The sequence below is a fragment of the Equus caballus genome, chromosome 3 (genome assembly GCF_041296265.1).
Source record: "Equus caballus isolate H_3958 breed thoroughbred chromosome 3, TB-T2T, whole genome shotgun sequence".
Lineage (NCBI taxonomy): Eukaryota > Metazoa > Chordata > Mammalia > Perissodactyla > Equidae > Equus > Equus caballus.
Window position 1 is genome coordinate 120232501 of NC_091686.1, and position 27548 is coordinate 120260048.

Genomic DNA, 27548 nt, shown 5'->3' on the forward strand with positions numbered 1-27548 from the left:
TTTGTCCCGGCAGAACAGGCCAAGGAGAGCTTCCCAGAGGAGGTGGCGTTTGGGGTGGGTCTTGGAGGCTCAGCAGGCTTCCTTCAGGTGGGTAACTGGGGTGGGGGGTGCAAGACAGACAACAGCCCGTGCGCGCCAGACAACAGCTCCGCACACAGGGTCTCGGCCTTGAGACAGCCCTGGGAGGTCACGGTCATGAGAACCGCCTCCCAGGTGAGCAGACGCAGGAGGCCCGGCAGCTCACTCAAGCTCGCAACTGGACAGCGGAGCACAGACCCGAAGTCAAGGGTGTCTGACCCCAAAGCCACTGCCCTTCCCGCCACACCGGGCGCCAGACACCCAACCTGCTACGAGGGTCGTCAGACACCCAGCGGCTCTCTGCTGCCAGCTGTGCAAGGGGAGGCGCCAGGCGTCCCATCACCGCAAGACGCACAGTGCAGGCCGCGCCTGTGGGAGTCAGGGGTGCGCTTCGGTTGGCAGGGGTGGGGGTCCTGGGGGCGGTACTCACTCCTTCCCTGAGCCTCTGAGCTCCTGGAAGGCAGGGACCAGGGTTTATTCACATCAGGGTCCTCCTCCCCTGGGCATACTGGGCTCAGAGGAGCCTCAGGGTGGAGTGGAAGGAGGTGGCACCCTGCATGCCTTCCAGAACGTCAAGAGGCACTGACTGGACACTCCCAAGGCCCCGACGGAGGGGCTCAGGCTGGGCTGAGCCACAGTCCCTCCGCAAGGGGCACTCCGTCCAGTGAGAAGGCAAACAGAGGCCAGGAAAAAACATGTAATAAATGCCAAGACATAGAAGGAAAAGCCAGGAGGCAGGGGGACCAAGGCGGAGAGAACCCTGAGGGCTTTCTGGAGGAGGTGGCCTTGCATCGAGTCAGTACTGCAAGTTGACAGCAGGAGTGAGCCAGGTGCAGCACTGGCAGCGTTCAGGGGGCGGGAGCAGAGCCGAGTGCGGAGGGGGCTGGCAGGGACCCCCAGGGCTGGGGTGGCTGGCACGTACAGCACAGGGCAGCAAGTGGCGGGTGAGAGGCCAGACAGCCGAGCTCCAGGCTGGGTACCCATGAGCCCGGAGGAGCCCGGCAGCTCCTGTCACTGGGAGCCAGGTATCACCTGTCCACGGGCTCCCCCTGGTGGTGACATGGAGGTCGGGCAGGCAGTGGTCACAACCCATGGGGACCCGCCCAACACACACATGCACACACACACACACCCCCCCCAGTTTGGAATCACATCTGCCAGCAATAACTCCCTCTCCTGATATCCTAAGAGACCCCTCCACCCCGAGACCCGCTGCCAGTGTCCACTGGGGATCCCCCAGTGTGTCAGGGCCTGCAGCTTGCAGGGGTATCTGCGAAGACCTCTCCTCCCTGGGGTGTCTGGGTCCCTGGGTGCAGGTGCCTGGAGGTGCCCCTCTGACCCACTCTCAGGCCAGCACCTCCGCCCTGGTTTCCTAAGTGTCCTTCAGGGGACCCCCGTGACCACCATCTGGCCCCTGTGGAGAGCACAGCCCAGCTGGGAGACCCCCGCAGGCCAGGGGAGCCTCAGGATGCCCACAGCGTCTCTGGGGGCCCCCAGCCCTGGTCACAGCCTCCGGGTGGCTCCTGCTGGTCCTGTCCTGTGGTTTCCGGTCCCCCTCTCCCCACCCGCCTGCCTGTACAGTCCCAGCATGCCTGGCCCGACACCACACGGGGCCGTAGCACAGACGCTCTCCCACAACCCCAGCGATGCCCGCCACCCTCAGAACCCGGGGAGCGCCCAGCCTGCTCCTGGCCAACACGCGTGACTGATGGGATCCCCGCGGATGGACACACACCCCGTATGACATGAGTCGAAGGCTGCCCGCTCTCCCCCATGCCTCGTCGCCCACTACCCTGGACTGGACGGGACTGCAGGGGAGCGAGGCGACGCCAGACCAGCTGCGACTGTGAAAATGTGATGGGCGCCATTCTGATACACCGGCCGGTGTGGTTCTTCTCCCGACATTGTCTTGTCACCTGGGTCCCTGCGCTGGCCTGTCCCTGTCTACACCCGCCCAGGGCTGAGCTGGGGATGGGGAACAGGAACTCAGATAAGGTTCAGGGCCATTCCCTGGGGGCAGGGTGGTGAGAGGGACTGGACCTGTGGGCCCCCCAGAAGGTGCAGGAGCTGCCGTGTTCCCAGACTCCCTGAGGGTCTGAAGCTGGGCGGCCGCCAGGAAGAGGCGGCTGCAGCCATGACAGTGGGAGGAGGGGGTGGGCAGACCAACCGCTAAAGCCCTCTGCCCCATGCAGGCCCGGGCACCAGGACGCCCCTGACCCTGACCACCTGGGAAGGGGCCGTGTGGTTAGGAACCCCAACCGACAAAAAACGTTGCCACCAGCGCTCAGGAGAATGGGCTCAAACGGCCGGGCCGGCAGGTGTCTGCAGATGCGAGCTCGTTTCTTGTGCTCGAACCCAGAGCTGAGCTGTGCCTGCCACAGGGGAGGGCGGGCCTCCTCCCGAGACCTCGACTCCTCCAGGCCGATGGGTGGCAGAGTCCCCATGTGCATCCCGCCCAGGCCGCAGCCCAGGCCCGCTGGGCAGACGCCCTCCCGTTGGGGTGGGGTCCGAGGTCTGCAGGTTACCTGTCGCTCCCGTTCCAGGCGCACTCGAACTTGTCGAAAATGCAGTCATTCTCGTACAGGGAGCAGAGCTTGCTCCGAAGGTAATCGTGGACCTGCGGGAGAGGGCAGCGCTGAGTGCCGGCCCGCCACCAGGGGGTCTCGCCCAGCCGTGGGCCCTGTGCCCGCCCACTCAGCCCCGCTCATTAGGAAGGGGCCACAGTCTGACACATGGCTGACCCCTGAGTTTTGACCAGAGAGCGGACACAATGACAAAGGGGACTAGATCCTGGCTCCACCCCTCCCCAGCTGTGTGATCCTGGACAAGTGACTTCACCTCTCTGAGCCTCGGTTTCATCACTCTTGAAGTGATGAGTGCATACCTCATGGGCTATCCTGGGATCAGCTGTAGGAGACAGCTTGGTGTAGGGTCATGCCTCGGAGGATAAAATAGTCACCACAAGCACAAGGGTGACCATCATGGAGAAAAGGGAGGAGAAGTCACCTAGGCCTCTGAAGCGAGACCTCGGCAGGCATCACCTGTCCTGTTTTGTGGATGAGGCACGGAGACTCAGAGAGGTTAAGTAACTGGCCCAAGGTCACACAGCTTATGAGTGGAAGACCAGGGCCCTCTCCCAGGGTCACCTGACACCCAGGAGAGATGGGGACACCATGACCTGTATCTGCCCAACTGCTCTGCCTTTACTGCGTGACCCGGGAGAGTCACTTGGCGGCCGAGCCTCGGGTTTCCCGTCTGGAAAAGAGCCACAAGATTCCTCCCTGAGCAGAGCGTGAGGACTCCAGGAGAGGAAGGAAGGACCAAGCACCGTACGGGGCCTTGTGACCCCGACCAACCCTGGAGGGATGGAGAGAATAAACGTCCACCTCCTGCTGGGCAGTGACACAGGCTTCAAACCAAGGGGCAAGTGCAGGGAGGGCAGGGGGAAACAGAGGCTTGTATCCTTTCCTGTCTGGGGATTTCTTATTCATCTTCAAAAAACCCAGCCGTAGGTCGCCTCCTCCGGCAGCCGCCCTGATTGCCCCAGGTGGAGCCGTCTCCTCTCTCTGGCTCTTTCCTCGCAGCATCAGTGCATCTGAGGTTCCCGCCCCTGACTTTCCATGGGTGTGTTGACCCCTTGCCCCCTGGGGCCTTACACGGGGACGTCCTCAGGTCTCAGCCAGGACGCCCCTCCTTGGAGAGGCCTCCCCGCACCACACCCACGAAGCTTGCTCCGCTGCCCTCGGTGGTCCCGCATCCTGTTTTCCCCATGTGTCTCCGAGAAGACCCTGTACTCCTGGGTCTGTTCACGGGGCTGTTCGCAGGCCCACAGACGGTCTCGGCGCCCTGTTCCCCCCACCCGCCCGCTCGCCTGCTTTAAATTCTGTCCAGACACCTCTCTCCCACCGGGACCTCTCCCTGGAGCCCACGCCGGACCGTCCAGCTGCCTAAGGGACAGGCGAGAAGCCCCCAGGCTGCCCACCGCGGAGCCCTGGGCCGTCCACCGCCCCCATCCTTCCCGTATGACGGCCACAAACACCAGCATCCCCTCTGCGCCCCCTGCCTCCCACGCCCCACCTGCAGCCTGTCCGGAACCCAGAGCAACCCGGAGCCCAGCCACCTCTCTCCACGTCCTGGCGGCCGCCCTGCTCCACCACCACCACCCAGCTCACGGCAAACCTCTCCCAACGCTCTCCCTGCGTCTGCCCACGCCCTGCCCCAGTCCAGGCCACAGGCGGCCACAGGGATCCTCTGAAACTGAGCTGGATCACATCACGCCTCTGTGCCAAACCTGCCAGTGCCCACAAGTGGCCCTGGGCTCTGCCCCATCACCTTTCTGACCTCAGGCTCTTCTTCTTTCCCCCTTGCTCACAATGGCTCCTCGCCATTAACCATGTCCCTTGACCACACTAACCATGTCCCTGCCTCAGGGCCTTTGCACTTGCTATTTCCTCCTCCAGGAACACCCTCCTGCCAGATGGCTCATGCCCTTACTTCTCTTAGGCTTCAGCACCCCGATTTTCTCTACCTCAGCCCCTGGTTTGTTTTATTTGTCACAATTTTTATAGCTTATGATCATTTTATTCGTCCATTTGCTTGGTTGCTGGCCATCTTCCCTGCTGGAACGGAAACCCCTTGAGGCAGGATCTACTTGTCTTGTTCCCCAGCAGTTTCCCAGGGGGGTACGCAGGGCCGGGCACATCACAGGAGCTCAATACGTGTTTTACGATGAACCAGTCGGGCTAGAGGCGACAGCCAGACCGGAGACTTGGCTCGTGGCCCTGCAGACGCCCCCGGGCTTAGGGTCTGGAAGAGAAGGCCCAGGAGAGGGTGTGGGCGAGGAGAGGGCGGCCTGAGCCCAGGAGGCTGGGAGGAAGAGGGTGAGACCGAATAAGGCTGAGATGGAGGCAGCACGGTGGGCCTGGGAGGGGGAGGCCGATGAACACGCTCGTGTGAGAGGCTCGGGCCACAGAGGAGACAGGGTGGGGTAAGGGGTTCGGATGGCGGGGCGGCAGACAGGGGCCCCCTGGGGGAGCACAGCCTCCCATCCCCCTCGGGAGCCCCTGGCCCATAGCCACATGAGGCTGAGGTTTCCTGCGTTCCTGTCGTCTGGGACCCTGGAGAGTGAGGCAGCAGCTCCCCTCCCTCGGAGCCCAGGGTCTCAGTGGGCACAGAGCACCTGCGGGGCACGTGCAAGGACTCAGGTGAATGGGGACGGACGGTGCCTGGCTTCATTCCCGCCACAGGCAGACTTTAAGGGGCTCACGAGCAGCCCCTCCTGGTCTGCATTTTTGCATGTGCTCCTTATGTAGTCACAGCAGCCTCACTGATGCACACGTCCAAACACGTGCTCTTCACACCCCTGTGCACTGAGCACCTCCTGCCCTCTGGTGGCAGGGCGAGGAAGAGCATGGGCTCTGGAGAAAGGAAGACGTGAGCACCACCCTAAGGTGGGCTGCTTGCTAGTTCTGTCACCTCAGATACGCCACTGAGCTCAACTTTCTCCTGATCCTCCCCAGGTAGATGGGAGGCTTAGAAAAGGAACAGTGTGCCAAGGAGTTAGCCCAATGCAGCCCTGCAGAGGGCTCGCTCACTCAACCCTCATCCCCACCCCCTTCCCCTGCCCGCCTCAACACAGAGGCCTAAAACTACTCTTTTTCCTGGCCAGGCCATGGACCCACTCTAGCCAATGAGCTCTCAGAAGCCTTCTGAGGAGCATTCTGGAAAAGCTTTGTGCTCCCAATAAAACATGCAACAGACCCAACAGGCATGGCCTTTCACATTTCCTCCAGTTTCCTGCCCGGAATGTAGGCAGAGTGCCTGGAGGTGTAGCAGTCACTTTGCCACCATGAGGTATCACACATAAGGTAGAAAACCAAAGCCCAAATGATGGTGGACTGGATCACAGGAGGAATACTGAGGAGGTCATGGAGCCGCTCGCTATTCCTGGACACCCCCCAACAGACTTCTTGTGGAGGGAGAAAAGCCCCTCTTGGTTTAGACTGCAAGTCAGACAAACACAATCCTGCTGCAGTACACAATTTCTAGCACATAATAGCCAAAAACGTGAGTTATCGTGTTGGCTTTATGTAACTATTATTATTCTAGAATCAACAGGTCAGCCGGGCCAGCAGCCAAGCTCGGGCCTCATGCTCAAGAGCAGTCCCCCTTGCTTTATTGGGGCCCCACCTGCTTTGGGAATCTCCGAAGGCGAGGACCCCTCCCCGAGAAATGCTGGAGTAAACACTGCAGCCGGGTTCAGGATCGAGGGCCTTCGCCGTCACAGGGACGTGAAGGGCTGAGGGCCCAACGGAGGTGGAAACGGGCACGTCCCCGGGCCGACTGTGGGAGGGGCTGGCCCGCTTGCTCCTGCAGCCTGAGCGGGCCTGTGTCCTTCCCGCCCCAATCTCTGGCCTCAGCCACTTCCCGAAGGACAGAGGGGGCCTGGCCCCTCCCCGGGGTGCAGTGTGAGGAGGGGCCAGATGAGGAGCGGGTGGAGGCAGCAGGACCTCCGTGAACACTCACGGCCAACGGAGGGGCCATCGCCAGGAGCGGTGACGGCCCCTCACGAGGCCATCCCGGGGAAGGAGCCCAGCCGAGGGCAGGGCGGGGTGCACCAGGACCGCCCCAGATGTTCCGACGGGCACACGGCTTCTGGGACCACCCCGTCCTCTCCTCTCGGCTCTGCACCCCTTCCCAGTGGGGCCCCCTCTGCCTCTGAGGACACTTCCCTCCCCTGTGGTGGCAGGAGGGAGGAAGGGAAGGGAGGCGTGGGCCCCATGTGGCTCTGAGTCTGTCACCGCCCGGCTGAGAGGCAGCCCTACAGCCTGATCTCTTAGCACCCGGTGCCCCTTCTGCCAAATGGGGCTGACGGCACCCCCTTCGTGGGGGCAGTGAAGAATCGAGGTGACAGGTGTCGTGTGTGACACCCTGTTTGTATCGAATACTTGGTGACATTGTGAGGGCTTGGCTGGGGCCTTTGGTGAGCTGTTTGCCCACTCACCTCTGCACAACCAAATCCTATTCATCCTACAAGGTCTGGCAAATGTCACCTCCTCCAGGAAGCCTCTCTAATCTCTCCAGCTACAGACATAACTGGAAACAGCTTTACAGCAGCCCCATGTTTCTTTCAAGGCTCTGTTTTTTTTAACATCACGTGAATTTTGTTTTCTACCCCCTAACCTATCTGGATGGATCATAACAGAAAAATGAAAGTAATAACGACTTCCCAGGAAGGCGGCCCCTGCTCCATCTATAAGCCGGGCTCGAAAGGCCTGAGCTGAGGATTTAGACAGGTAGTCCCGTCACACTCCTCTTTGTTCCCCAGACTGCAGGCCTGGCACGGCCCTGCCTCGGGGAGGGCTGAGGGGGCGGGGGACACACAGCTCCCTGGAGGCGGCCCAGGCAGGCCCTCTGCCCCCGGCCCAGCTGCCCGGCTGGGGATGAGCTGTTTCATCGCTCGGGACTGTGTCTCCAGCCACAAAATGGGCGTGCGGAAGCCCCCATAGCTGGGGAAGCCCCTCCACGAGTTCCTGGCACAGGGAAGGCAGGTGGGGTCTCCCGCCCGCGCAGGGGCTCCGAGGTTGCCCAGGCCCAGGCCGCCGCGCCCACCTGGTAGGTCTCTATGGGCCTCGCCTCCATGTTCAGGTCCCAGACCTTGACCGTGAGGTAATCCCGCGTGAGCATGTACCGCCCGCTGTGGCTGAACTTCACGTCCGACACGGAGGAGATGATTTCTGAGAAGAAGGAGCGGTTGCTGGGGTCCTCGGGCTCTTCGAAGACTGTGGAGACAGAGAGACAACCCCGTCACCAGGCTGCGGCCGGGGCCGGGACCACAGACGACTGTTTCCATCCTGGGCTCACGCTGCACGGTCATTCATTCATTCATCAAACCTGTAACTCAATACCTGTCAGGCATCGGGCCCGAATGGGTCCTCCAAAGAGGGAAGGAAGACCTGGCAATGTTTATTGAGCTTTAACTCTGAGCCAGATGCTGTGGCCTTTCTGTGCATTGCTGCATCTAATCCCCCCATAAAAACACCAAGTTGGTACAACCATTATTCCCATTTTGTAGCCAAGAACACTGCGTGAGAGACGGCGGAAAGCACGCCCACGGTTCAGCACTGGCAGAAACTGGTGGAGTTGGGATTTGAACCCAGAACTGCCTGGATGTGCTGCACACGACTGCCTCCTACTGGTGATGCCGAACGCCAGGACGGTGAGGCGTCCTGGCCCCCTTGACGTGCTGGACAGCGGCCTGGCCTGGGCTGGGCCCTGCCTGTGGCCCCCGGGGCCCCTGTTCGTGGTGTCCTGGGCACTCATGGCCGAGCCCCATCCACGGGCCCGCTCGGTTCGGCGGCCCCGGGGTCCCAGCAGGATCCGATCTCCCGGCCCAGGTGAAGCTTGCGTGCGTCTGCCCCGCCACCTGCTTTTATCTCGACCAGCTGCTCCCACAGGAAGGTGCTTACAGGTCCTTGAAGACTACAGCTCCCGCCCTGCTGGGCGATCCCAGCCTGGGCCAGGGTGGGCCTCCCACCCGTGTCCCCTCCCCACCACCCCCAAGAAGCAGGCCTTCCTGACGTGTCGAGCTTCCCACGCAGCAGGATAAACTCTCCCCAACTCTTGCCTCTTGCTGGCTGTCCTGCCAGTTTGCCCACTGACACCCTCTCTGGCCCGTCAGGTCCTACGGTGGCCCTGCTGTAGGTGCCGGGTGGGGACTAGGGTCCCCGCTGGCCAAGCATTAGGTCCCTAGGACCTGGGCCATGTGCGCGCCTGGCCATCCAGGGAAGACAGCAGGGCCGTGGGTTGGCAGCCATTTACCAGCCAGTCTGGAAAGACTTAAACATGTGACAACCGGTCCAGCTGTCCCCATGGAAACCAGCCGCGTGGCTGCCCTGCCTGCTGGCCTGTTCTGAGCCTCCAGGCTGGAAACAGGGAGCAGAGAGCTGGGCGCATCTCCCCAGAGGCTCACAAGGGTCCCCTCTCAGCCACGAAGTCCCGTATCCCACCCCCCAGGTCTGTCCCCGCCCTTTACCTCCCACCTGGGACCCCCGCTCTCCCTCTTGTCCAGGGCAGACGCAGTTCTGGGCCCCTGCCATTCCCAGAAACACAAGCTTGCCTTGCTCCCTCTGCAGGGTGGCTGGGAACATTTCATGCTGGTTATCACGTCCTCATCGTGCACAGCGCAGTCATTCATTCATTCTCTCCGTCAGTCAGTCCACACTGAGCGCTCACTGTGGGCCTGTCCAAGGCCCTGGGACGGTACTACTGACAGCCCGGGGACGCCGCAGCGAGTGACGCAAAGCCCCCGGCCTCCTGGAGGCCACATTCTCCCGGCGGAGACAGACAGTAACAGTGCTGGGGGCTGGCCCCGTGGCCAGCTGGTTAAGTTCGCATGCTCTGCTTCGGCGGCCCAGGGTTTCGCCGCTTCGGATCCCAGGTGCAGAAAGGGCACCACACATCAGGCCACGCTCAGGCGGCATCCCACACAGCACAACCAGAGGCACTCACAACTAGAATATACAACTACGTACTGGGGGGGCTTTGGGGAGAAGAAGAAGAAAAAAAAAGAGAAGAAGGGAACCGATGTTAGCTCAGGTGCCAATCTTAAAAAAAAAAACACCTCAGTGCTATGCTACACTGTCAGGCAGTGATGGGTGCTGGAAAGAAAAATACAGCAAGGAAGAGACAGAGAGGGACAGGGTTTGCTGATCTGGACAGATGGGGCCTCTGTGGGAGATGACGAGTGAGCAGAGATCTGAAAAAAGAGCAGAGAGGACAGTGTAGCTGCCAGGAGAGGAGCCCTCCAGGCAGAAGGAGCAGCACGTGCAAAGGCCCTGAGACAGGGATGAGCTGATGGGCATGCAGCTGGAGAAAGGAGTGAGCAAGAGGGATGCAAAGGGCACCCCATGCAGGATGAGGGGTGCAGGTGTTACTGTAGGGAGGTGGCGGCCACTATGGGTCGAGCTGGATGAAATCTAAGTCAAGGGGGCAGGAGTGGGGCTGGAGTCCCCTTCCCAGGCAGGAAGGAAGGTTCCAGCACCAGGAGCCCAGGGCTGCAGAGCAGACCCTCATCTCAGGCCACCAGGCATGGGGACGGAGGGAGACGGTTACGGGGCAAGAAACGGCCCTGGCATTGACTTTCCTGCCTCTGGTTCCCCAAGAATCAGAGCAGGGGGAAGGTAACGGGCCACTCGGTAAGGGCCCCTCTACGAGAAAGGACCTCAGATGCCCCCTCTGAGCTCCGCGGGGATCCTTCCACGGCCTCTGACCAGGGAACCACAGCCAAAGCCCACCCTCCACAGGGACCACCGCCGGCAGCCGGGCGTCCCTCCGTCAAGAAGGGCAAGCTGAAGGGGGAGCAGAAGGAAACGCCGCTCCGTGAGAGGGAGGGTGAGGCTGGGGTCAGAGGGGCTGTGCCCTGGAGACACTGCCGGGCCTGAAGTCCAGGCCCCCCGGGAGGGCGGGCAGCAGGGAGCCGCAGAGCAGACAGGCCACCCCCCGGGCGCAGGCAGGAGCCGCAGCAGACGCGACCCTGCGCTGGAGGAGCCTGGCCCAGAGGGAGCTCAGAGGGTCCCCTGCGGCTCCACCTCGACTCAGTGGACATGGGACCACCGCCTGCCCTTGGCCTTGAGCTGCAGTGGAGGCGGGACACAGAGAGGGCGCTGGAAGCCAAGGGAAGACAGCATCCCACAGGCAACCGGGAGCCAGAGAGACTCGATGGAGGAGCGGGCACGGGGAGGGTGGCGGGATCCTGATCCCCCGGGGTCACCTTTAACCTCTAAAGCCTATGAGTCCTGATTGGTCGCCTCCCATCCTCGTGTCTTGTGCCCTAGGAATAAGTTACGCTGACGCCTTCACTTCAGCGGGTACGAACATTCGGAATTTTTCTTTGTTAAGCCAAAAAAGGATCAACGACATCTCCCTCACCTCCCAGATGCCTGGAGTAAAGAAAAAAAAATTCCATGCTTAATTTCTTACTGGAATGAGAGCACTGAGCTTTGGTGTTCTCTTTAAATGAGCGAGGGCGTAGACCCCACATCTGGGAGGAGCAGGGCGGAGGGTTTGAGAGGAGAGGCACACAGACTCTCAGCAGCCACCTGCTGGCCCCGCACCTGCCCAGGCACCTGGCGGGGACCCTCTGGACCAAACTAGCATTTCGGCCCCCAGGGGTCAGAACAGAAGGTGAGACATTAAACCGTAAAGTGGGGTCGGCCTCTTGCCCCCCAGCTTCGAGGGGGCCCCTGTGCCCCTTGCCCACCTTGCTTTCCTCCGCCAGCCTCCACCTAAACCTCCAGCTGGTCCAGCTCCCTTCGCCGGGCCTGCCGCATGGGGGTCGGGGAGGCGGACGGGGACCAAATCACAGAGGTGCACCCCCACCGGTGCCACAGCCCTGGGTTGCGACTGCCACCAGCGCCAAGGAGCAGAAACCACAGAGGTCAAAGGCCGACAGGAAGCTCTAATCGATGGTTGAAAACAGAGACACCGAACGGCCCACCGCAAGCTCAGTTCTGGTTGCACTTGGCATTTCTGGTGGTTTTTTTTAAGCCCAAAAGAACCGGAATTACAAAAGATAAATAGGAAGGGATATTAATAAGCCTGAAAAAATTATACCCAAAAGTTCTGATTTTTCTTTTTAAATATTTCTATGAAATTTTGGGCACCATTTTTTGTCAAGACTGCGCAACCTCCTATTCCGTACCAGGGCCTGTCCCCCAGCCACACACACAGCCCGCCCCTGCCCAGGGCATTAATAAGAGATAGGGCTCCCCTGTAATTGATGGAATCACTGAGGACATTTCACAGTAATTGGGAACTCAGCCCAGACCCCTGTCACAGTGACGGGCTCGGGTTCTCCCTCCACCCCCCAATTATTTTAAAGTGGGAGGGCTCTGAATCAGCAGAAATCTCCATCCCGCTTCCTTTTAATGGTCCTGCATAATTAAGGCTCTCATGGCCCTAGGTGGCCCCCTGACAACCACATCCTCCTCTCTGGGTGTCCCACGGCGTCACCGTCACACACAGGGGAGGGCTGAGAAGCGCCCCCGACACACAACACCAGCCAAGGCGAAGCGAGGGGCCCGGGGAGCCCAGCGAGGCCCTGAGGCGCCCGTGCACCCAAGGATAGGGGAGATGAAGCCCAAGGTCGGTGCCAGCCTTCCTCGCCAGCCTCACACGCAGCTCCGACGATGTCCCTCCTCTGCTTAAAGCCCTCCATGGCTCTCAGGGCCCACAGGACCACGGTTCAAGTTCCTACACGTGGCTGACAAGCTCCTTCCTAACCAGCTGCAGCTGGCCTGCTACTCCAGCTTCATACACACCATTCCCCTCCTGCAGCCATACTCCCATCTCCTGTTCCACCAGGGCCCAGGGCCTGGAACACGGAGCCAAGCAAGGCCCCGAGGGCTCCACACTGAACAACCCTCTCTCCAGGTCGCCTTAATGAATGCCTCCGCCCATGTGCCCCAGGCATCTCCCCCACCTTATCCTAGCCCTTCCCTGCCCTGTACCAGGAGCAGAGCAGAGCAAAGCTGTGTGTGACCTCAGGCAAGTCTCTTAACCTCTCTGAGTACAAGCTCCCTCACCTGGAGAACAAGGGGCATAGAACCTCCAGAGGTTAAAGCACCTGGACCAGGGAGGGACTTGGAGTAGCTGCTCAATAAAACTGTGTAGCTACTTTTATTGTTATTTTTTCATAGTGTTTTCTCCCCTGAAATTTCCTTTTCCATTTTTAGCCCTTGTCTTTCCTACCAACTCCTATACATCCTTCAGAACCCCAGCTCAAATACCCTGCCCTCTGTGCATCTTGTTCAGATGATCCAAAGAAATCAAAGTCTCACCATGGCTGCCCACATAGTCACAAGGTGCCCTCTTGTATGGCACCAGCAGGGCTGTATGGTCACCTCATGGGCTGTGAGCTCTTGGGGCAGGGGTCTTGCCTCTGTCATCAGTCATCTTGGCATGCCTGCCCAGCCTGGAGCCTGGCTCAGGGCTCAGCCCTGCTCACAGAGCAGATAGAACCTTCTGGTGCTGCCTGCCGCTGCCGCCTCTCCTCTGTGCCTCTGTGTCCCCCTCAGTGGCATCGGCTGTGGCCCTCTCCCGTCGTCATGTGTGATGGTCTTTCTCTGGGCACGGGTGGGAACTGGGGTTAAACCGAGCAGGCAGAACTGATCAGACGGGGCTGCGGTGAAGGGAGAGCGGCGTCAGAAGGCAGAACTGCGCAGGCTTGAGCCACACACCTGGGGACAGCTGGGCAGGTCAGCGAGCGCTCCGAGGGAAACGGACAGACACACGGAGGTGGGGCTGCAGGTCCTCGGCGGCGGAGAGCACAAGACGAGACAGGCCTGAAGGAGCGGGGATCACGGGGTACGCCCGGTACCTGGCACCACAATGCCACCGCAGGGAGAGGGGCCCCCAGCGTGGCTGCCTTCCTGCCCCTGCCCCTGCCCCCTGACCCCTGCCCCCTGACCCCGCCCCCTGCACCCTGCCAGCAGGAAGGCCGAGGCCGTGAGAGTGAGGAGGAACAGAGGGTCACTACAAAGTGGCGGGCGGGGAACACTCACTGCTGAAGAGTCGACAACTGTCACTCTCTGCTTGTAACTGTCCCCGCTCAGCACCATGTGAGGGACCTCATCGGACAAAATGAAATCCCCCCCAACTGCGGGCCCTGGTTCTGCAACATCTGCCCCCACCTCTGTCTTTGCACCTGACAGCCTGCCCCCTTGCCCCATTGAGGCCTGGCTCCCCTGGCCTGCTGCCACTGGGCCCTCACCCCTGCCCTCTGCCCTGCTCCTTCCAGGCTTGCTCTTTTATTCTTTGTGTTTTGTTTGTTGAGGAAGATTGGCCCTGAGCTAACATCCGTGCCCATCTTCCTCTATTTTATACGTGAGTCACCTCCACAGTGTGGTTGACACGTGGAGTAGGTCCGCGCCCAGAACCCAAACCCAAAAACCCAGGCCACCAAAGCGGAGGGTGCGAACTTAACCACTAGGCCACGGGGTTGGCCCCTTTTATTCTTCAAGGCACGGAGATGCCCCCTCTGACCATCATAATTAAGATCCAGCTGCATCAGAGCGCCCGCAGTGCCTGCAGAAACTCCTACTTCAATGCTCCTACTGACTTGTGGGTGGGCCTGCCTGTCTCCTCCCCTCGGCTCTGCAGAGGCAGGTGCCTCCTCTCAGCAGGAAGCCTCAGCCACCCTCGCGCCCCCCCACCCCCACCCCCACCCCATTCAGTCCACCAGCAAAGGAGCGGGCCCACCTTCCGTGTAGACACACGACCTGACCGGTCGCCTTCCCTCCACGGCGCCCGCCCTGCTCGGAGCATCAGCATCGTTCACCTGGGTTAACACGCTGATCTCCCAGCTGGCCCCCACCTCCACCCTCGCCCCACAGGTCAGTCCCCGCTCAGCAGCCAGAGAGATCCTGTTAAAACACAGCCAGGCCAGGTCACTCCCAGATCAAACCCCGCTCTGGCTCCCGTCCTTTCCGAGTAAACCCAAAGCCTTGCCTGGCCTGTAAAGCCTCTTGTTTGGGTCCTCCTCTATCCGTGCCCCTCTCTGGCCCCACCTCCCACCCCGCCTCTCGCTCAGCTCCTGCCACACGGGCCAGGATCCAGCTGCAGGGCCTTTGCACTGGCTGTTCCCTCGGTTGGGGACTTTGTCCAGGCTCCGCCCCTGACATCTGGAGCCTCCCCAGCTGAGGGTGGCTGGGTCTGGTCTGTCTACCCCAGACCCATTACCAGGGGTGAGCCCGGGGAGTCCAGCCTACCCAGCCCCTTTAAATGAACCTGACTCACCCACAGGTCCCATAAGAGGGCTCAGTCCTCAAGGCTTCTGTGAAGATTAGGTGAGAAAGACCACAGGCTGACAGGCATGAGACTACGGGAGCCTCTATCCTGGCTCTACCCAGCTGTGTGAGCTTAGGAAAATATCTTCACCTCTCTGGACCTCAATGTGGTAAACAATAGCGGCCTCTAAAGCCATCCACATGCTAATCTCCAGAGCCTGTGCGTATGTTACCCCACACGGCAGGAGACTTTGCGGCTGTGATTAAGTTAAGGCTCTCGAGCCACAGAGATGATCCTGGATTCTCAGGGTGGGCCCCCTCTAATCACAAGGCTTCCCACAGACGGACGGAGGAAGGTCACAGGCAGAAGAGGAGAAGGGACCACGGAAGCAGAGGCTGAAGATGCACTTTGAGAGGGAGAAAGAGGCCACGAGCCGAGGGTGGAGGCGACCTCGAGAAGCTGGAAAGACAAGGAAGCAGGTTCCCCGCGAAGCTCCAGACGGAACCCAGCCCTGCGAGACCCGGATTTCAGACTCTGGCCTCCAGCATCGTGAAAGAGTGTATTCGTGTTGTTTCGAGCCACTATGTGTGGCAACTTGTTACAGCAGCCAGAGGAAACCAATGCACTCAGTGTCCTCACCCATAAAATGAATAAAATAGCCCCCCACCACAGGGTGGCTCTGGGGATGGAACAAGACGTAAGCTTAGAATGGCACCTGGCGCGCAGTAGGCACTCGACAAACGTCGACTGTGGACATCACGCCTGCAGCACAGGGACAGCACGGGAGGGGGCCCGCGAGGGGTGGCGACGGTCATCCCCACCTACTCTGCGAGAGCTCAGGGCTCCGTGCTGTTAAAGCAGGAATCGCTGTCTATTTGAGGACTCACTGGGGTGGTTTCCATGGTGACACTGTCACAATGACTAGCAGACAAAAGACCCGGGTTTCTACTGCTTTGGAGAACGACGGAGGCTGTGGGCTGGGCAGCAGCGTGGACCCCTGCCCCCCAGCTCTGCCCGGGACAGGGAGGGGTGGGGGGAGCCACGGAGGTCCTCTGAGCCTCGGTTTCCTCATCTGCCCGATGGCAGATGTAAGCATGCCCTTGTGAGCCGGGACGCTCCTCCCTCAGCGAGCAGGAAGGCGTTAGGAAAATGATGCTCTGGGGGTGTCGCTACTGGCTGTTCCCTAAGGTCTGAGCAGTCACTGGATAAATGGGTAGAAGTGAGACGTGAAGAGGTTCCAATCTCCAGGGTTCTTGCAAAAAATTAGCTCCAATAACAACCATTTGTGCTCTCATTAAAAACAACAACAGCCCGTCTATCGGCAGTCGGCGGCTTAATTTCTCGTGAGAACGACGACACGCGGTCTGGAGGCCGCAGCCTCACGGCTTAGTGACAGCAGATTCAGTGGGGACGGGCGCAGGGCCGCAGAGGCCTCCCACTGGCACTGGAGAGAAGGTTTCTGTGCAGGATATTGAGACTGAGAATGAAAACAAATCCTGGGAGAACCTGAAATACAAAAACTAACTCCAATAGGAAACCCGGAGAAACCAATAGTTTGCTTTACCAAAGATTTATCCACGAATTTACTAAGACTTCATTACACTATTTCAGAAAAAGAGAAAGCGTCCCAGCTCATTTTATAAGAGTACAATAATCTCAATAGAACCGGGCAGAGGGAGTGTAAGCAAACAAAATTAAAGACCGACTTCACCTACAAACATTTATGCCCCAAGTATAATTTCTGCATTTATGCAAAAGTGTCTCAGCCTGAGCCCTGGCCCCCCCGTGCCCAGCCACCGCCAAAGCCCGTGGTGGTCAGAAGCTGCCGTCCTGCCCTTCACACCTTGGTCCTGCCACTGCCCTAAGGCTGGCATCCTCTGCAGCCCCGGGAGAGGGGCCGAGAAACGCAAACCAAGTTGAGTCGTGGAAAACAATTCTTGCACTGGGGTTTTTGGGTTGACTCACGTGCAGCTCGCACACCACCAGCCACACGACAATTCCCTGCCTGGCAGCTATGCCCGGGTGCCCGGGCTCCGCAAGCGTACAGCTGACAGTGGCCCCGGTGGGCGGCTGCTGACTCAGAGCCGGGGGGAATGGGGGCAGATGACACGGTTGCAAATGCCCTGGGGGCTCTGACTCCCACCTCCAGCCCCCGGAAAACGTCCTTCACACAGCGTGGGGCACACAGAAGAGCTTCCATCCTCCCTGAATGCCACCCGCCCGCACACACGCGCGTCTCCTGATTCGAGGTTGAGATCCATGGCTAAGATGCAAATCACAGAGAAACGCAGAGAGGAAAACAACAACGGCTTCCTCAGAGCCACTACGCAGGGTGGCCTATTTCTTTCCATCGCTTTCTCTGGTTCCATTTTTTGGTAAAGCAGTCATTGCTGTGCTTTTCCCCCCACGAATGTTATAACCATTTCCCCATGTCATTAAAAACCTCCTGAATCAATATTTTAAATGACTGAGCAACAGTCCTCATACAGACATCACGGTCGTTTACTCGCTTCTGAACTGTGGCCCCTACGAACCAGGATGTACCATGAAGTCCCATCTTTCTTCCTCCCGGTGGGGCTCACGTGGGCCAGGGCTGGACCCGGGAGGAGAGACCAGACTCTTCCCTCTTCCCCACTCCTATTCCACGCCAGGCTGGCCCAGAGCTGCACCTGGACAAACCTCGGGGGCACCTGTGGGTGGGCCCAGGTGGTCGGGGGCAAGGCCCTGTGGGAGGCGGAATAGCGGGCCCCAGAGCTGTCTGCATCCTGACCCGCAGAACCTGTCACTGTGTTCTGTTGCAGGGCAAGGGGGGCACTAAGGTTGCTGACCCCCTGACCATCACATAGGGGGTCATCCTGGATTATCCGGGAGGGCCCCGTGTCATCACGGGGGTCCTTAAAAATGGAAAGAGGAGACAGAGGAGTCAGAGTCAGTGTGAAGCAGCACAAGAAACCCCCGACCGGCCGCTGCTGGCTGTGAAGATGGAGGAAGGGCCCATGAGCCAAGGAATTCGGGCGGCCCCAGAAGCTGGAAAAGACCAGGACATGGATCCTCCCCTTGGTCACCAGAAGGAGCCAGCCCTGCGACATCTGGTGAGACCCACGCCAGACCTCTGAACTGGAAAGGCAAGAGCATCGGTTAGTACTGTTTCAAGCCACTAAGTCTGCAGTCATTTGTTACGGCAGCCCTGGGACACTGAGGCAGCCCCACGCTGCTGGTGTGGGGCCAGGCACAGTCCACACCCACATCCTGGGCATCTTCGTTGGCCCCTGTGCTTCCCATTCGTCCACACACACATGACTCCCACACCTGTACCTCCAGCCGGGACCTCGCCCCTGACTCCAGACATCCGGCCGCCTTCTCGACACCCGTCCTTGGAGCCCAGTGCCATCTCACGCTTACCGCGTCCAAATGTGGCCTGTGGGTCACCGTCCCCCCCCCGGGCCGCCCCTTCCCCAGGGTACCTGTCCCAGGAGGGGGCCTCGCCTTCACCCCACTGCACAAACCAAAGCTCAGAGTCACCCTGGCCCCTATCCCTCTGGGCAAAGCCCCCAGCTCAACCTTCAAAGGACCCCCAGGACGGGGCCCATCCCCCACCTCTGCCGTCCCAGCCTGGGGTCCACCGTCTCTTCTCACATCAACCCCAACAGGGCTCCTCATGCTTCTGCCCCTACACTGACCCCCTGCAGTTTCTCCTTTTCAAATATGCCCCTCATGACCACTCACCCTTGCTCTCAACCCTCCATCAGCGTCTCACTCCCTTAGAAGAAAACCAGGAATCCTTCCCCTCCTACGAGGGCCCTGCATCACCCGCCTTGTGCATCTCTCTGACCTCAGCTCCTGCCGTCCGTCCCCCTTGGTCACTGCGCTCCAGCCACACGGCTGCACTCCCATCTCAGAGCCTTTGCCCCTGCAGTGTCCCCCTTCTAGAACATTCTTCCCCCCGAGATCTGTGTGGCTCACCTCCCTTGGCACCTCAGGGTGTCTGTTCCCCTGTAACCTCTTCATTGAGATGCCCCTAGCCCCCGCTTTTTTGATGGTGGTTCTTGACATCACTCCCGCCATCACATTGCCTAGTTACGGGGTCATCGTCTGTCCATCGTTCCTGCTGCACCCCCAGGCCGGGCACAGGGCCTGGAGCGTAGCAGGTGCGCGATAAACACGGAGGGCGCTCCCGGGGGGCTCAGCCGGGCCCCCTGGAGAAGTTTTAGGGCTTGTGGACGGACAAGAGCAAGGCAAACCCAGACATGGACGTCCTGCCCGATGGTGGACGTGAGGAAGTCCCAAGAAGGTGGACAAACCCGGAGAAGAGCGGTGGGGAGAACACAGGGGACAGAACTGGGCCAAGGGGAGGAGCGGCTGGCGGCTTCAGAGGGTCCTGAGCCGAGTCCCTGGGGGCTGCCCAGGGAAACTGGGCTCCCGAGGGGACGAGTGACCCAGTCCCTCCCAACAGCCCCCGGCCTCCTTCACCAAGACTCTGACAAAGTCCCCTCCAGGGGCCGCCTCACACGACTCATTCATTCCTGCATTCCTTCACTTGTTCATTCAACAAGTGTGTATTCCAGGCACTGCTGTAGGCACCGGGGTCCACGCAGAGATGAACCAGACCAGGTCCCTGCCCTCCCGGGGTGGGGGGCCCTGTCTGTCCCCCTGCTACCCCTGTGACGTCATCTGGGGAGGACACCACGGCCTGATCCTCTGCCTTCGGTGTCTCTGGGGAACGCTGTGGCAGTGTGCAGCCGGCCAGCCACAACCCAGCACCCAGTTGAGGCGTCCCAGAGTCATGGGTTCAAGTCCTGCCCTGCCACTTCCCTGCCTGCGGGGCCATGGGCCCATCCCTGCAGCCTCAGTTTCCTCTCCTGTGCAGGACTCCCTCAGAGCTCACGTGAGGATGAGGTGAGATGGTATGGGGTCAGAGCTTAGCCGGGCGCCTGGCTCGGAGGGTGCATCACTGAGTGTGAGCTGTTGTCACATTGTGTTCCCTTGGACTTTGTTCAGGCCCGGACCTCCATGGTGGCTGGCCCTGTGCTGGGTTCCAGCAAGAGGAGGTGACCTCCAGCTGAGCTGCTGGAGGAGAAGGAGCAGCCCAGAGAAAGTTCTACAGGGTGTGGCCAGTCTGTGAGAGGGAAGCTGTGGGGGCTTTGGGGGCACAGAGGAGGGGCCCGACCCAATGTGGCGGTCAGGGAAGGCTTCCTGGAGGAGGTGACAGCTGAGTGTGGCCCCTCCTTAGCTTCTGCATCTGGGCTCACTCCCTGACCCTCGTCCTAGCCGCCTGAGCCCTGGAAGCTGGGCAGTTCCTGGCTGTGCAGGCACTTGGGGCCAGGGGCAGTGGGTGGCAAGACCCGGATCCTGCTGCCAGCTGGTGCTAAAGCAGCATTCAGCCCACCCCCACCCGGAGCCAGTCCAGGCATCGTCCAGGCCATGCCCACCCACCCCGAGGCTCCCACCCCCGCCGTCTGCGCGGTCCCTGGCTGCGTGAACGCTCACGTTTGGAGTGCTTGTCGCACAGGGCGGCCGCGCGCATGTCGCAGAGGCGCAGGGAGCCCTTGCTGCTGCTGTAGACAAAGAGGTTGCAGTGGTGCGGGTGGAACTCGGATGCCGTGATCACCTCCGTGAGGTCCTCCATGTTGGCTGGCTTGATGTCCACGATGTCTGGGCAGCAGGTCAAGGAAGAGGCGGCGAAGGGAGGGCACCCTCGCTGCTCTGCCTCGGGGCTCGAGCCCCACGGGTCTCCCCGACCTCTCCTGGCCCAGCCATCCACCCCGCGTCTCAGCCGCCCCTCCATTCCCACGACTCTGGGACAAACCCCTGATGCAGAGAGCATCCCCTCCCCGCAAGCTCCGCCCACCTGCATAGCGAAGCACCCACTGGCCACCCCTTCTGGGTGCCCATCCACTGTCCCCACAGGGCTGGACCCATCGCTTCCCTCTGGACCTGCAGCCTCTCCCCAGCTGCCCAGCCCACGTAAAGGGACCTGTGAGGCCTCTCCCCTCCGCCCACCTCCCCCACCAGTGCCGAGCAGAAGCAGGGGCATTCGCTGAGTGCGGGCTACGTGCTGGGCCGGGACGCTCCTACTGAACAATTTCAATTCTCCCCGTCACCCTGTGAATTGTGCCTGGTGCTGAGCAGATGGGCTTCTGTCGGCTCCCCACTACCCCGCTCCACCCCAGCACCCAGCCTTCTGCCCACAGCATCAAGACCCTCCTTTGGGAAAAGGGTCTCTGCTTCTCTGGGTTTCAGCTCTGATCTGTGCCTCCCACCCCCCACTCACAATCAGCATGAGGGATGAGCAAACAGTGCTGGCTGTGCCAGTGGAGGGACCCCAGGACTGGAAATACTGGGTGCAGTACTGTGATCTCTGCTGGGCTGAGGGGTGTGGAGAGGAGGGGCTTGTGTCTGCTGCTGTGACAAAGGGAAACCCTGGGGCCTGAGGGTGGGGCAGACAGCACCAAAGACAGAGTGGAGAGAAAGATCTGGCAGTACCTTTTGAATCCTGGATCAAGCCACACCTGAAGCCATGCCCCCTGGACTGTTAAATACGGGAATCCATTTTCTGTTTGGGGTCAAGAATTTTGTTACTTGCAAAGGAAGTATCCCTGACTGATACATTGGAGCCCAGAGAGGGTAAGCAACTCGTCCAGGGTGACTCAGTAGTGAGTGGTAAGGCTGGATTTGGCCTCATGACCTCCCAGGCTCCAAAGTCTGCTCTTTTCCCATCCATTCCCCGTTGCCTACAACAACAAATTGGAAGCCCTTGGTGCAGCGTTCAAGGCCTGGCATGCCCCGGCCTCTCTACCTTTCTGACTTCACATCAGTGACCTACTGGTCACTCTGCCCAAAAGGCACTGTCTTTCCCGACAGTGACCCCTTAGCCTCTGGACTCCCCACCTCTGCCTGTGGCTCTCCACAGCCCGCTCCCTCTGATGAAAATGCCCCTTCCTCCCTCTTCATTTGCATGTGGGCCCTGGAGTCAGAGTCCCAGCTCTGCCACCTCCTGGCCCTGTGGTTGTGGGTGAGCTCCCCAGCTCTCCATGCCTCAGTTTCCTCATCTGTCAAATGGGTTAACAGTCCTAACCTCATAGGTTTGCACACTGCCGGACACAGAGCTCAGTGAATGTCAGCTGCAGTTATTATGATTTTTTCTGGAAAATACCAGCTGAAACTCTAAGACCCCTGTGCTGTCAGCCCCCCCAACCCCCCAGCCCAGGCTGCTTCCTCTCTCAATAAGAAAGGGGCACTTCCCGACTTCTGTAAACATGGGAGTATAAAATATCAGAAAAGGTGGTGGAGTCTGTGCACCCGAGGAGGGCTCCGTGCCCACCCTCAAGTCTTGCTTCCCGGAAGCACGTCATTAACCAGAAACTAGAACCACGGAAAGATATCAAGAGAGGGGAAAAGGAGCTATGTCATCGGTGCCTGGACCGGTTTCCCGGGAAACGGTGGTTTTCTGGTACGAGAAGAAGCAGAGATTAAATCACGAAAAATGAGACGAAAGGGTAAGAGAGAAAAAGAGCCAAGACTTCTGCGACGCTGAGTCCATCCACACGGACCTCGCAGCCCACCCTTCAGGGCAAGGCCTGCGGGTGCTCTGTGCGAGGTTCTGCCGGCTGCTGGTCGGCTTGAGCCTCTCACCAAACTGCAGAGGGCGTCGGAGGAAAAGGACGTCGTCGATGAACCATCACACGCGTTAGCACAGCGCCTGTTAATGTTCCGCACAAAGGGTTAGGGCCAACAGCAACGGCATCTGCCCACAGAACTCGGGACACGAAAGTCCCAGGAGGCCTGTGGAGACAGACCCTGGTCCCGGATTCACACGGGGGCCGAGGCCAAGCACAGGGCTGTGGCCTTGCCACCTGACTGCAGAGTGTGAGCTTCCTGCTTCCTGCTGAGGGAGACCCCCATAGTGCTGACAGCCCCTGATGGCCTCATGACGGCCACGTCCAACCCCCGCATGGCTGTGCCTGCCTTCTCCACACACTCGTTAGACACCTGTAGAAGGCCACAGCGACTTTTAAAAGAACAGAGAGCTCAACCATGTCTCAGTCCTCTGCAGCACACAACACCTGAGCCATGAGTGGCTGAGGGGCAATGCACGTGGCCTGAAGGCCCCATGTGGAGCTGGGGAGACAGCATCTCCCACGCCTGGGCCCTGCCAACAGCCTGGGACTGCGGTTCCCACCGCCTGCGCATCACTGGCGGACTCTTGTGCTGTTTAAAGGATTCTGGATACAGGGGTGCTGAGGAGAGATGGGTGTGAAACACGGAGGCTTCATTTCCACGTGACCCTAGTGGAGGAAGACAAAACCACAGACGTGGTCAACGTGTCAGGGCCCCCACCAGGCAGGGGCCCCTGAGGCCCAGTGGGCAGTCCCCCACCTCAGGATCCCAGGCCAGAACAGCGTCCTTAGGTGTGTGGCCATCCAACGGGGTCCACAGTCACCTGATCCCGGGATGGCCTCTCCAAGGCCTCCGGGTCAGCTCGCCACAGCACCTGCCCGGTGCCTGCAGCCTGGCTTCTCCCTGGAGCCATCAGGCATGCGAAAGGAATCCGTTACTGAGTGGGGCTGTCCCCACTGGATCCCCTTAGTCACGTCCGAAAGCGGAGGCCTGAAGACAGATTTCTGACCAGGGAAGCAGGTGTGGAAGAAGACCCTTCAGCATGATAATTCTGCCCCAGACAGACAGGGCCAGCACGCCTGGACTCTCCCCCACGTGGCCACGTGCCTGTACACCCTGCAACACTGGGTCCAGCAGTGACCACACACCGTGGCTTTGACTACAGCAGGACCTGTGCTGGGTTGGAAGTTGGGAGCCTTGGGTGGGGCGTCCGGCCTCAGCTCTCTCTGGAATGTTGAGTGTCACATGCAAAAGTCATTTCTATTCCTGAAGCCTCAGTTTCCCCCATTTGCCCAACGAAGGGTTGGGCGTGATCCTGGAGCACCCTTTGATTTCGAGGACTAACCCCGCCATGGCCTCTCCCTTGTTCCGTGATCAGCTGCACAAAGCCTACTTGCAGAAAGGTGATCGACAGGGTTCGCGTGGGGACCGCCCGCCCTCGGGAAGGAGCATAATGAGGCTCATTGATGAGCCCCTCCCCCTGGCAAAGGTGGGTGAATTATTCATGTTCTATTTTTCCATCTAACTGTACTCCACTGTCTGATGGGTTTCGTTTAACTTCCAATAACACCCTGGCAGCTAGGAATGATCCTCCCTACAAGGAAAGCTCCGCAGACCCAGGCAGGAGGGGCAGGAGCAGGTCACGCAGAGAGGATGGAGAGGAGAGAAGGAACCCGCTCCACCCGGCCCCTCGGCTGAGCACACGGTGCTCTCCTCCAGCGCAGTGGGCTGCACGGCGGCTCCCCAAAACACGCGTCCCTATGCTAACCCCAGAGACCGCGAATGTGACCGTATTTGGAACAAGGGCCTTTGCACATACAGTCAAGGATCTCAAGATGAGGCATCTAGGATTAGAATGGGCCTTAAATCCAGTGACTGAGTGCCCTCATAAGGAGGAGGAGATGCCAGTGGCGATGGAGGCAGAGACTGGAGCCATGCAGCTGCAAGGAACACCTGAGGCCGCCAGGGGCTGGGAGAGGCAGGACGCCTCCTCCCCTAGAGCCTTCGGAGGGACCTCAGCCCCGCCCACATTTTGATGGGGAACTTCTGGCCTCTGGAACTGTGAGACAGGAGATTTCTGTTGTTTTAAGCCTCTCGGTTTGTGAAAATTTGTTACAGTGGCCGCGGGAAACTCAGACACCCAGGTTGCCTCCTGGGAGCTGGGCAGTAACAACCTGTGCATAACGCCAGGGCTGTGGACACCTTCCTCCGGCTCCGTCCTGGCCACCTCCTTCTCTGCAGTTCCCTGTGTCAGCACCCCCAGCCCTGAGACGCCAACCCGGGAATCAGGGCAGCGTCCAAACCCTCCCCACTCCCTCCTTCGCCACATTGACCCAGGGTCTTCCACCTGAAGGTCCCTCTGCTCTGCCCGTCAGCCCAGGCCGTCTCTGCCCCGTGGGGCTCCTTGCCTCTGGTCCCCCCCAACCTCAGCCAGAGCGAACTCCCTAAACAGGGGTTGGGTTTCCACTGCGCTGCTTGGTGGCCTCCCCACTGTCCAGAGAAGTCAAACAGCTTGCTGGGCATTCAAGGCCCGTCACGATCACCCTGCCTGCCTGCCTGTCCCCAGCCTCCCCTTGGGCCACTTCTCCCTCCCCCTCCAGCCATGCCCAACAGTGTGAAGTTTCTGGAACACTCCCTGGTGATGGACTCTGGCTGAACACCAAGGCAAGGCTCTACCCATCTGCTCATCCTGGCAGACCTCACCTCCTCGGGATCGCCACGCTGTGTCCATGCCCGTCTCCCGCTCTCAGTGTCAGCTCCAGGGGAGGGACCGTCAGATCCCCCGGCCCCGTCGCACACAGCCTGCCCAGCGCCTGCACTCAGGGTGTTTGCTGCAGGGCTGATGCGCAAATGAGCATCAGAGGAAGAGGCGATTCTCAACCCTTCCTCGTAAACGGTCCTTCCTACTGAGAAACCCTGTCACAGTCATTTGTCCCCCTGCCCCCGGAGTGGAAGGTGGTGACACTACCCTTAGTTTTATTTAGGTGGCTCCTCAGAAGTTCCCAGGGCCAGCGAGCAGCAGAGCTGGCGTCTGAACCAGGGACGCACAACTGTAAATCTAGCTTGGGTTCTTCCTTGTTTCTCTCGCAGCCCTCTGCAGCTGGTACCCCTGCCCCCTAGTGTCCATTCCAGGATGTGACAGGTACCATCCCACCCCAGGGCCTTTGCACTTCCTGTTCCCTCTGCCTGGAGAGCAATTCTCCCAATATCTGCAAGGCTCCCTCCTCTGTGTCCTTCAGATCTCCACCCAGAGTCTCCTGAAGAAAGTGGTCTTCTCCTAGAAACCTCCTTCTCTCCCCAAAATAAACCTCTCTTTCACCTCGCTATATATATATTTTATATTTTTGCAAGCATCAATCATTGTTTATTACCATTGGCTTATTTGTTGACTGTCCGCCTCCTCAGGGACGGCAGGGACTCGTCTGTCTGGATTGCTGCTGCCCCTCCAGGGCCTAGAGGGGGGCCTGGCACACAGTAGGTGCTTGGTGAGCAGCTGCTGAACTGAGTGAACACACCAGCCAGCGTGGGCCCCTCTGATCAGGGCCGGGGAGTGCAGGAAGTTTCAAACCCAGCTCAAGGGGAAGAAGGCCTTGAAGTGGAGATGACGGCAGGGGCAAGGAGACCCCAGGCCACGGGGGGCTCGCTTTAGGGGTAGACTGTCACCGACCAGGGCCGCTAAAAGGAGCTGTCACTCTGCAGCACGTAGGAAGCAGTGCGGGAGCCACACAAACGCGAGAGCATCATCGCGGAAACCAGGAGCCCGCTGCTCACCCGGTTTCTGCCGTTCCCCATAATGACTCCCTCCGGTCTCCACTGCCTTCCGCTCACACACCCCTCAGCACTTCTCTCTCCAGGCCGCAAACACTGGCTGCACCGTATGTTCCATCTGACTGCGGGCAAAATCGTGTTCCTGTTAACACCCCAAACTCCAGCCAAGCCCCTGGGGCCCACCCACGGCCGGCATATCAGGGCCGCCTTCAGTCCTCTCCACCTGCGGGTGAGGTGCACCCCCTTCCGTGGCTGAGGAAATGGAGGCTCAGCAAGGAGAAGCCACTTGCTCGGGGCCAGGCAGAGGGGGGCCAGCCCAGGACTGGAACTGAGTCCCAGAGTCTGCAATATGCCTGCCTCCTGTGACTTGGGACACAGAGCAGAGCAGGGGGAGAAGCACAAACCCGGGCCCTGCCAGCCAGCCTGCAGGTGAATCCAGGCTCTGCCACTTGCTGGCTGTGTGTCCTTGGGCAAGTTCCTGAACCTCTCTGTGCCTCAGTTTCCCCAACTTCAAAATGGCAGTCAGATGCCCCACATCCTACGGTTTCGCTAGAATTAATTAAGATGGTGCATGTGACATGCTGAGCACAAGGCCTGGCCCTGAGAAGGCATGTGGCATAACGCCACAGGCAAGTGCTGACGGGCTGCCCGGGAGCCTGGGTTTCAGGCTCAGATCTGCCCTTAATCGATCCTGGAGCCTCAGGCCAGTCACTCAGCTTCTCTGGACTGGTGTGATCTGAGGCCCCAGGAGCGGGAGAGGCAAGACCCAACATTGGGAGTGTGGGGCGGGCGGGCAGGGAGGGGCCTGGCGGCCTGTCTCTGGTTCCTGGCAGCCATCCGCTCCAGCCCCCCGTGTCCTACAGCGCATCCCTCTTCCTTCAGGTCCAAGGAGAGCAGGCGTACACTCTAGACCCGGGCGCGCAGACGCTTTCTGAAAAAGGCCAGGGAGTAAATATTTCAGGCTCACAGAGGCCATAAGATCTCTGCCTCGACCGCTCAACTCCGCTGTGTCGTGCGGAACAGCCTCAGACAGTAGGCAGACGAAGGGCGTGGCCGTGTGCCCATCAAACTTTATGAACAGGTGGATTTGCTCCCCACCCCGCCCCGGTACCCCCCTAAGCTGCACTTTGCTGACCCCGGGCCTAGAAGGGGGATTGCCATCTCGCTGTTGTTCAGCATACAGGGCCACTGTGTAAAAACAGCCTCCCCACCCCCAGGCTGGCCTCCTCCCCCCAGAGCCCTGAATTCAACTTCAGGAGCAAGTGCCGCCCTGGAGGGCAGGTGGGGCCCTCTGCCTG

General features: G+C 60.0%; 1 protein-coding gene across 2 annotated transcripts in view; it reads right to left on the reverse strand.

Annotated features, from left to right (window-relative positions):
• PPP2R2C (protein phosphatase 2 regulatory subunit Bgamma) overlaps positions 1–27548 on the reverse strand; it is a 141540-nt gene that overhangs the window by 10234 nt on the left and 103758 nt on the right. For both annotated transcript variants that reach the window (XM_023638387.2, XM_023638388.2), the window contains exons 6-8: positions 20353–20517; positions 7690–7859; positions 2604–2695 (exon numbers count right to left, since the gene is read on the reverse strand). In XM_023638387.2, coding sequence (XP_023494155.1) covers positions 2604–2695; positions 7690–7859; positions 20353–20517 — 427 coding nt within the window. The remainder of the gene's footprint in view (positions 1–2603; positions 2696–7689; positions 7860–20352; positions 20518–27548) is intronic.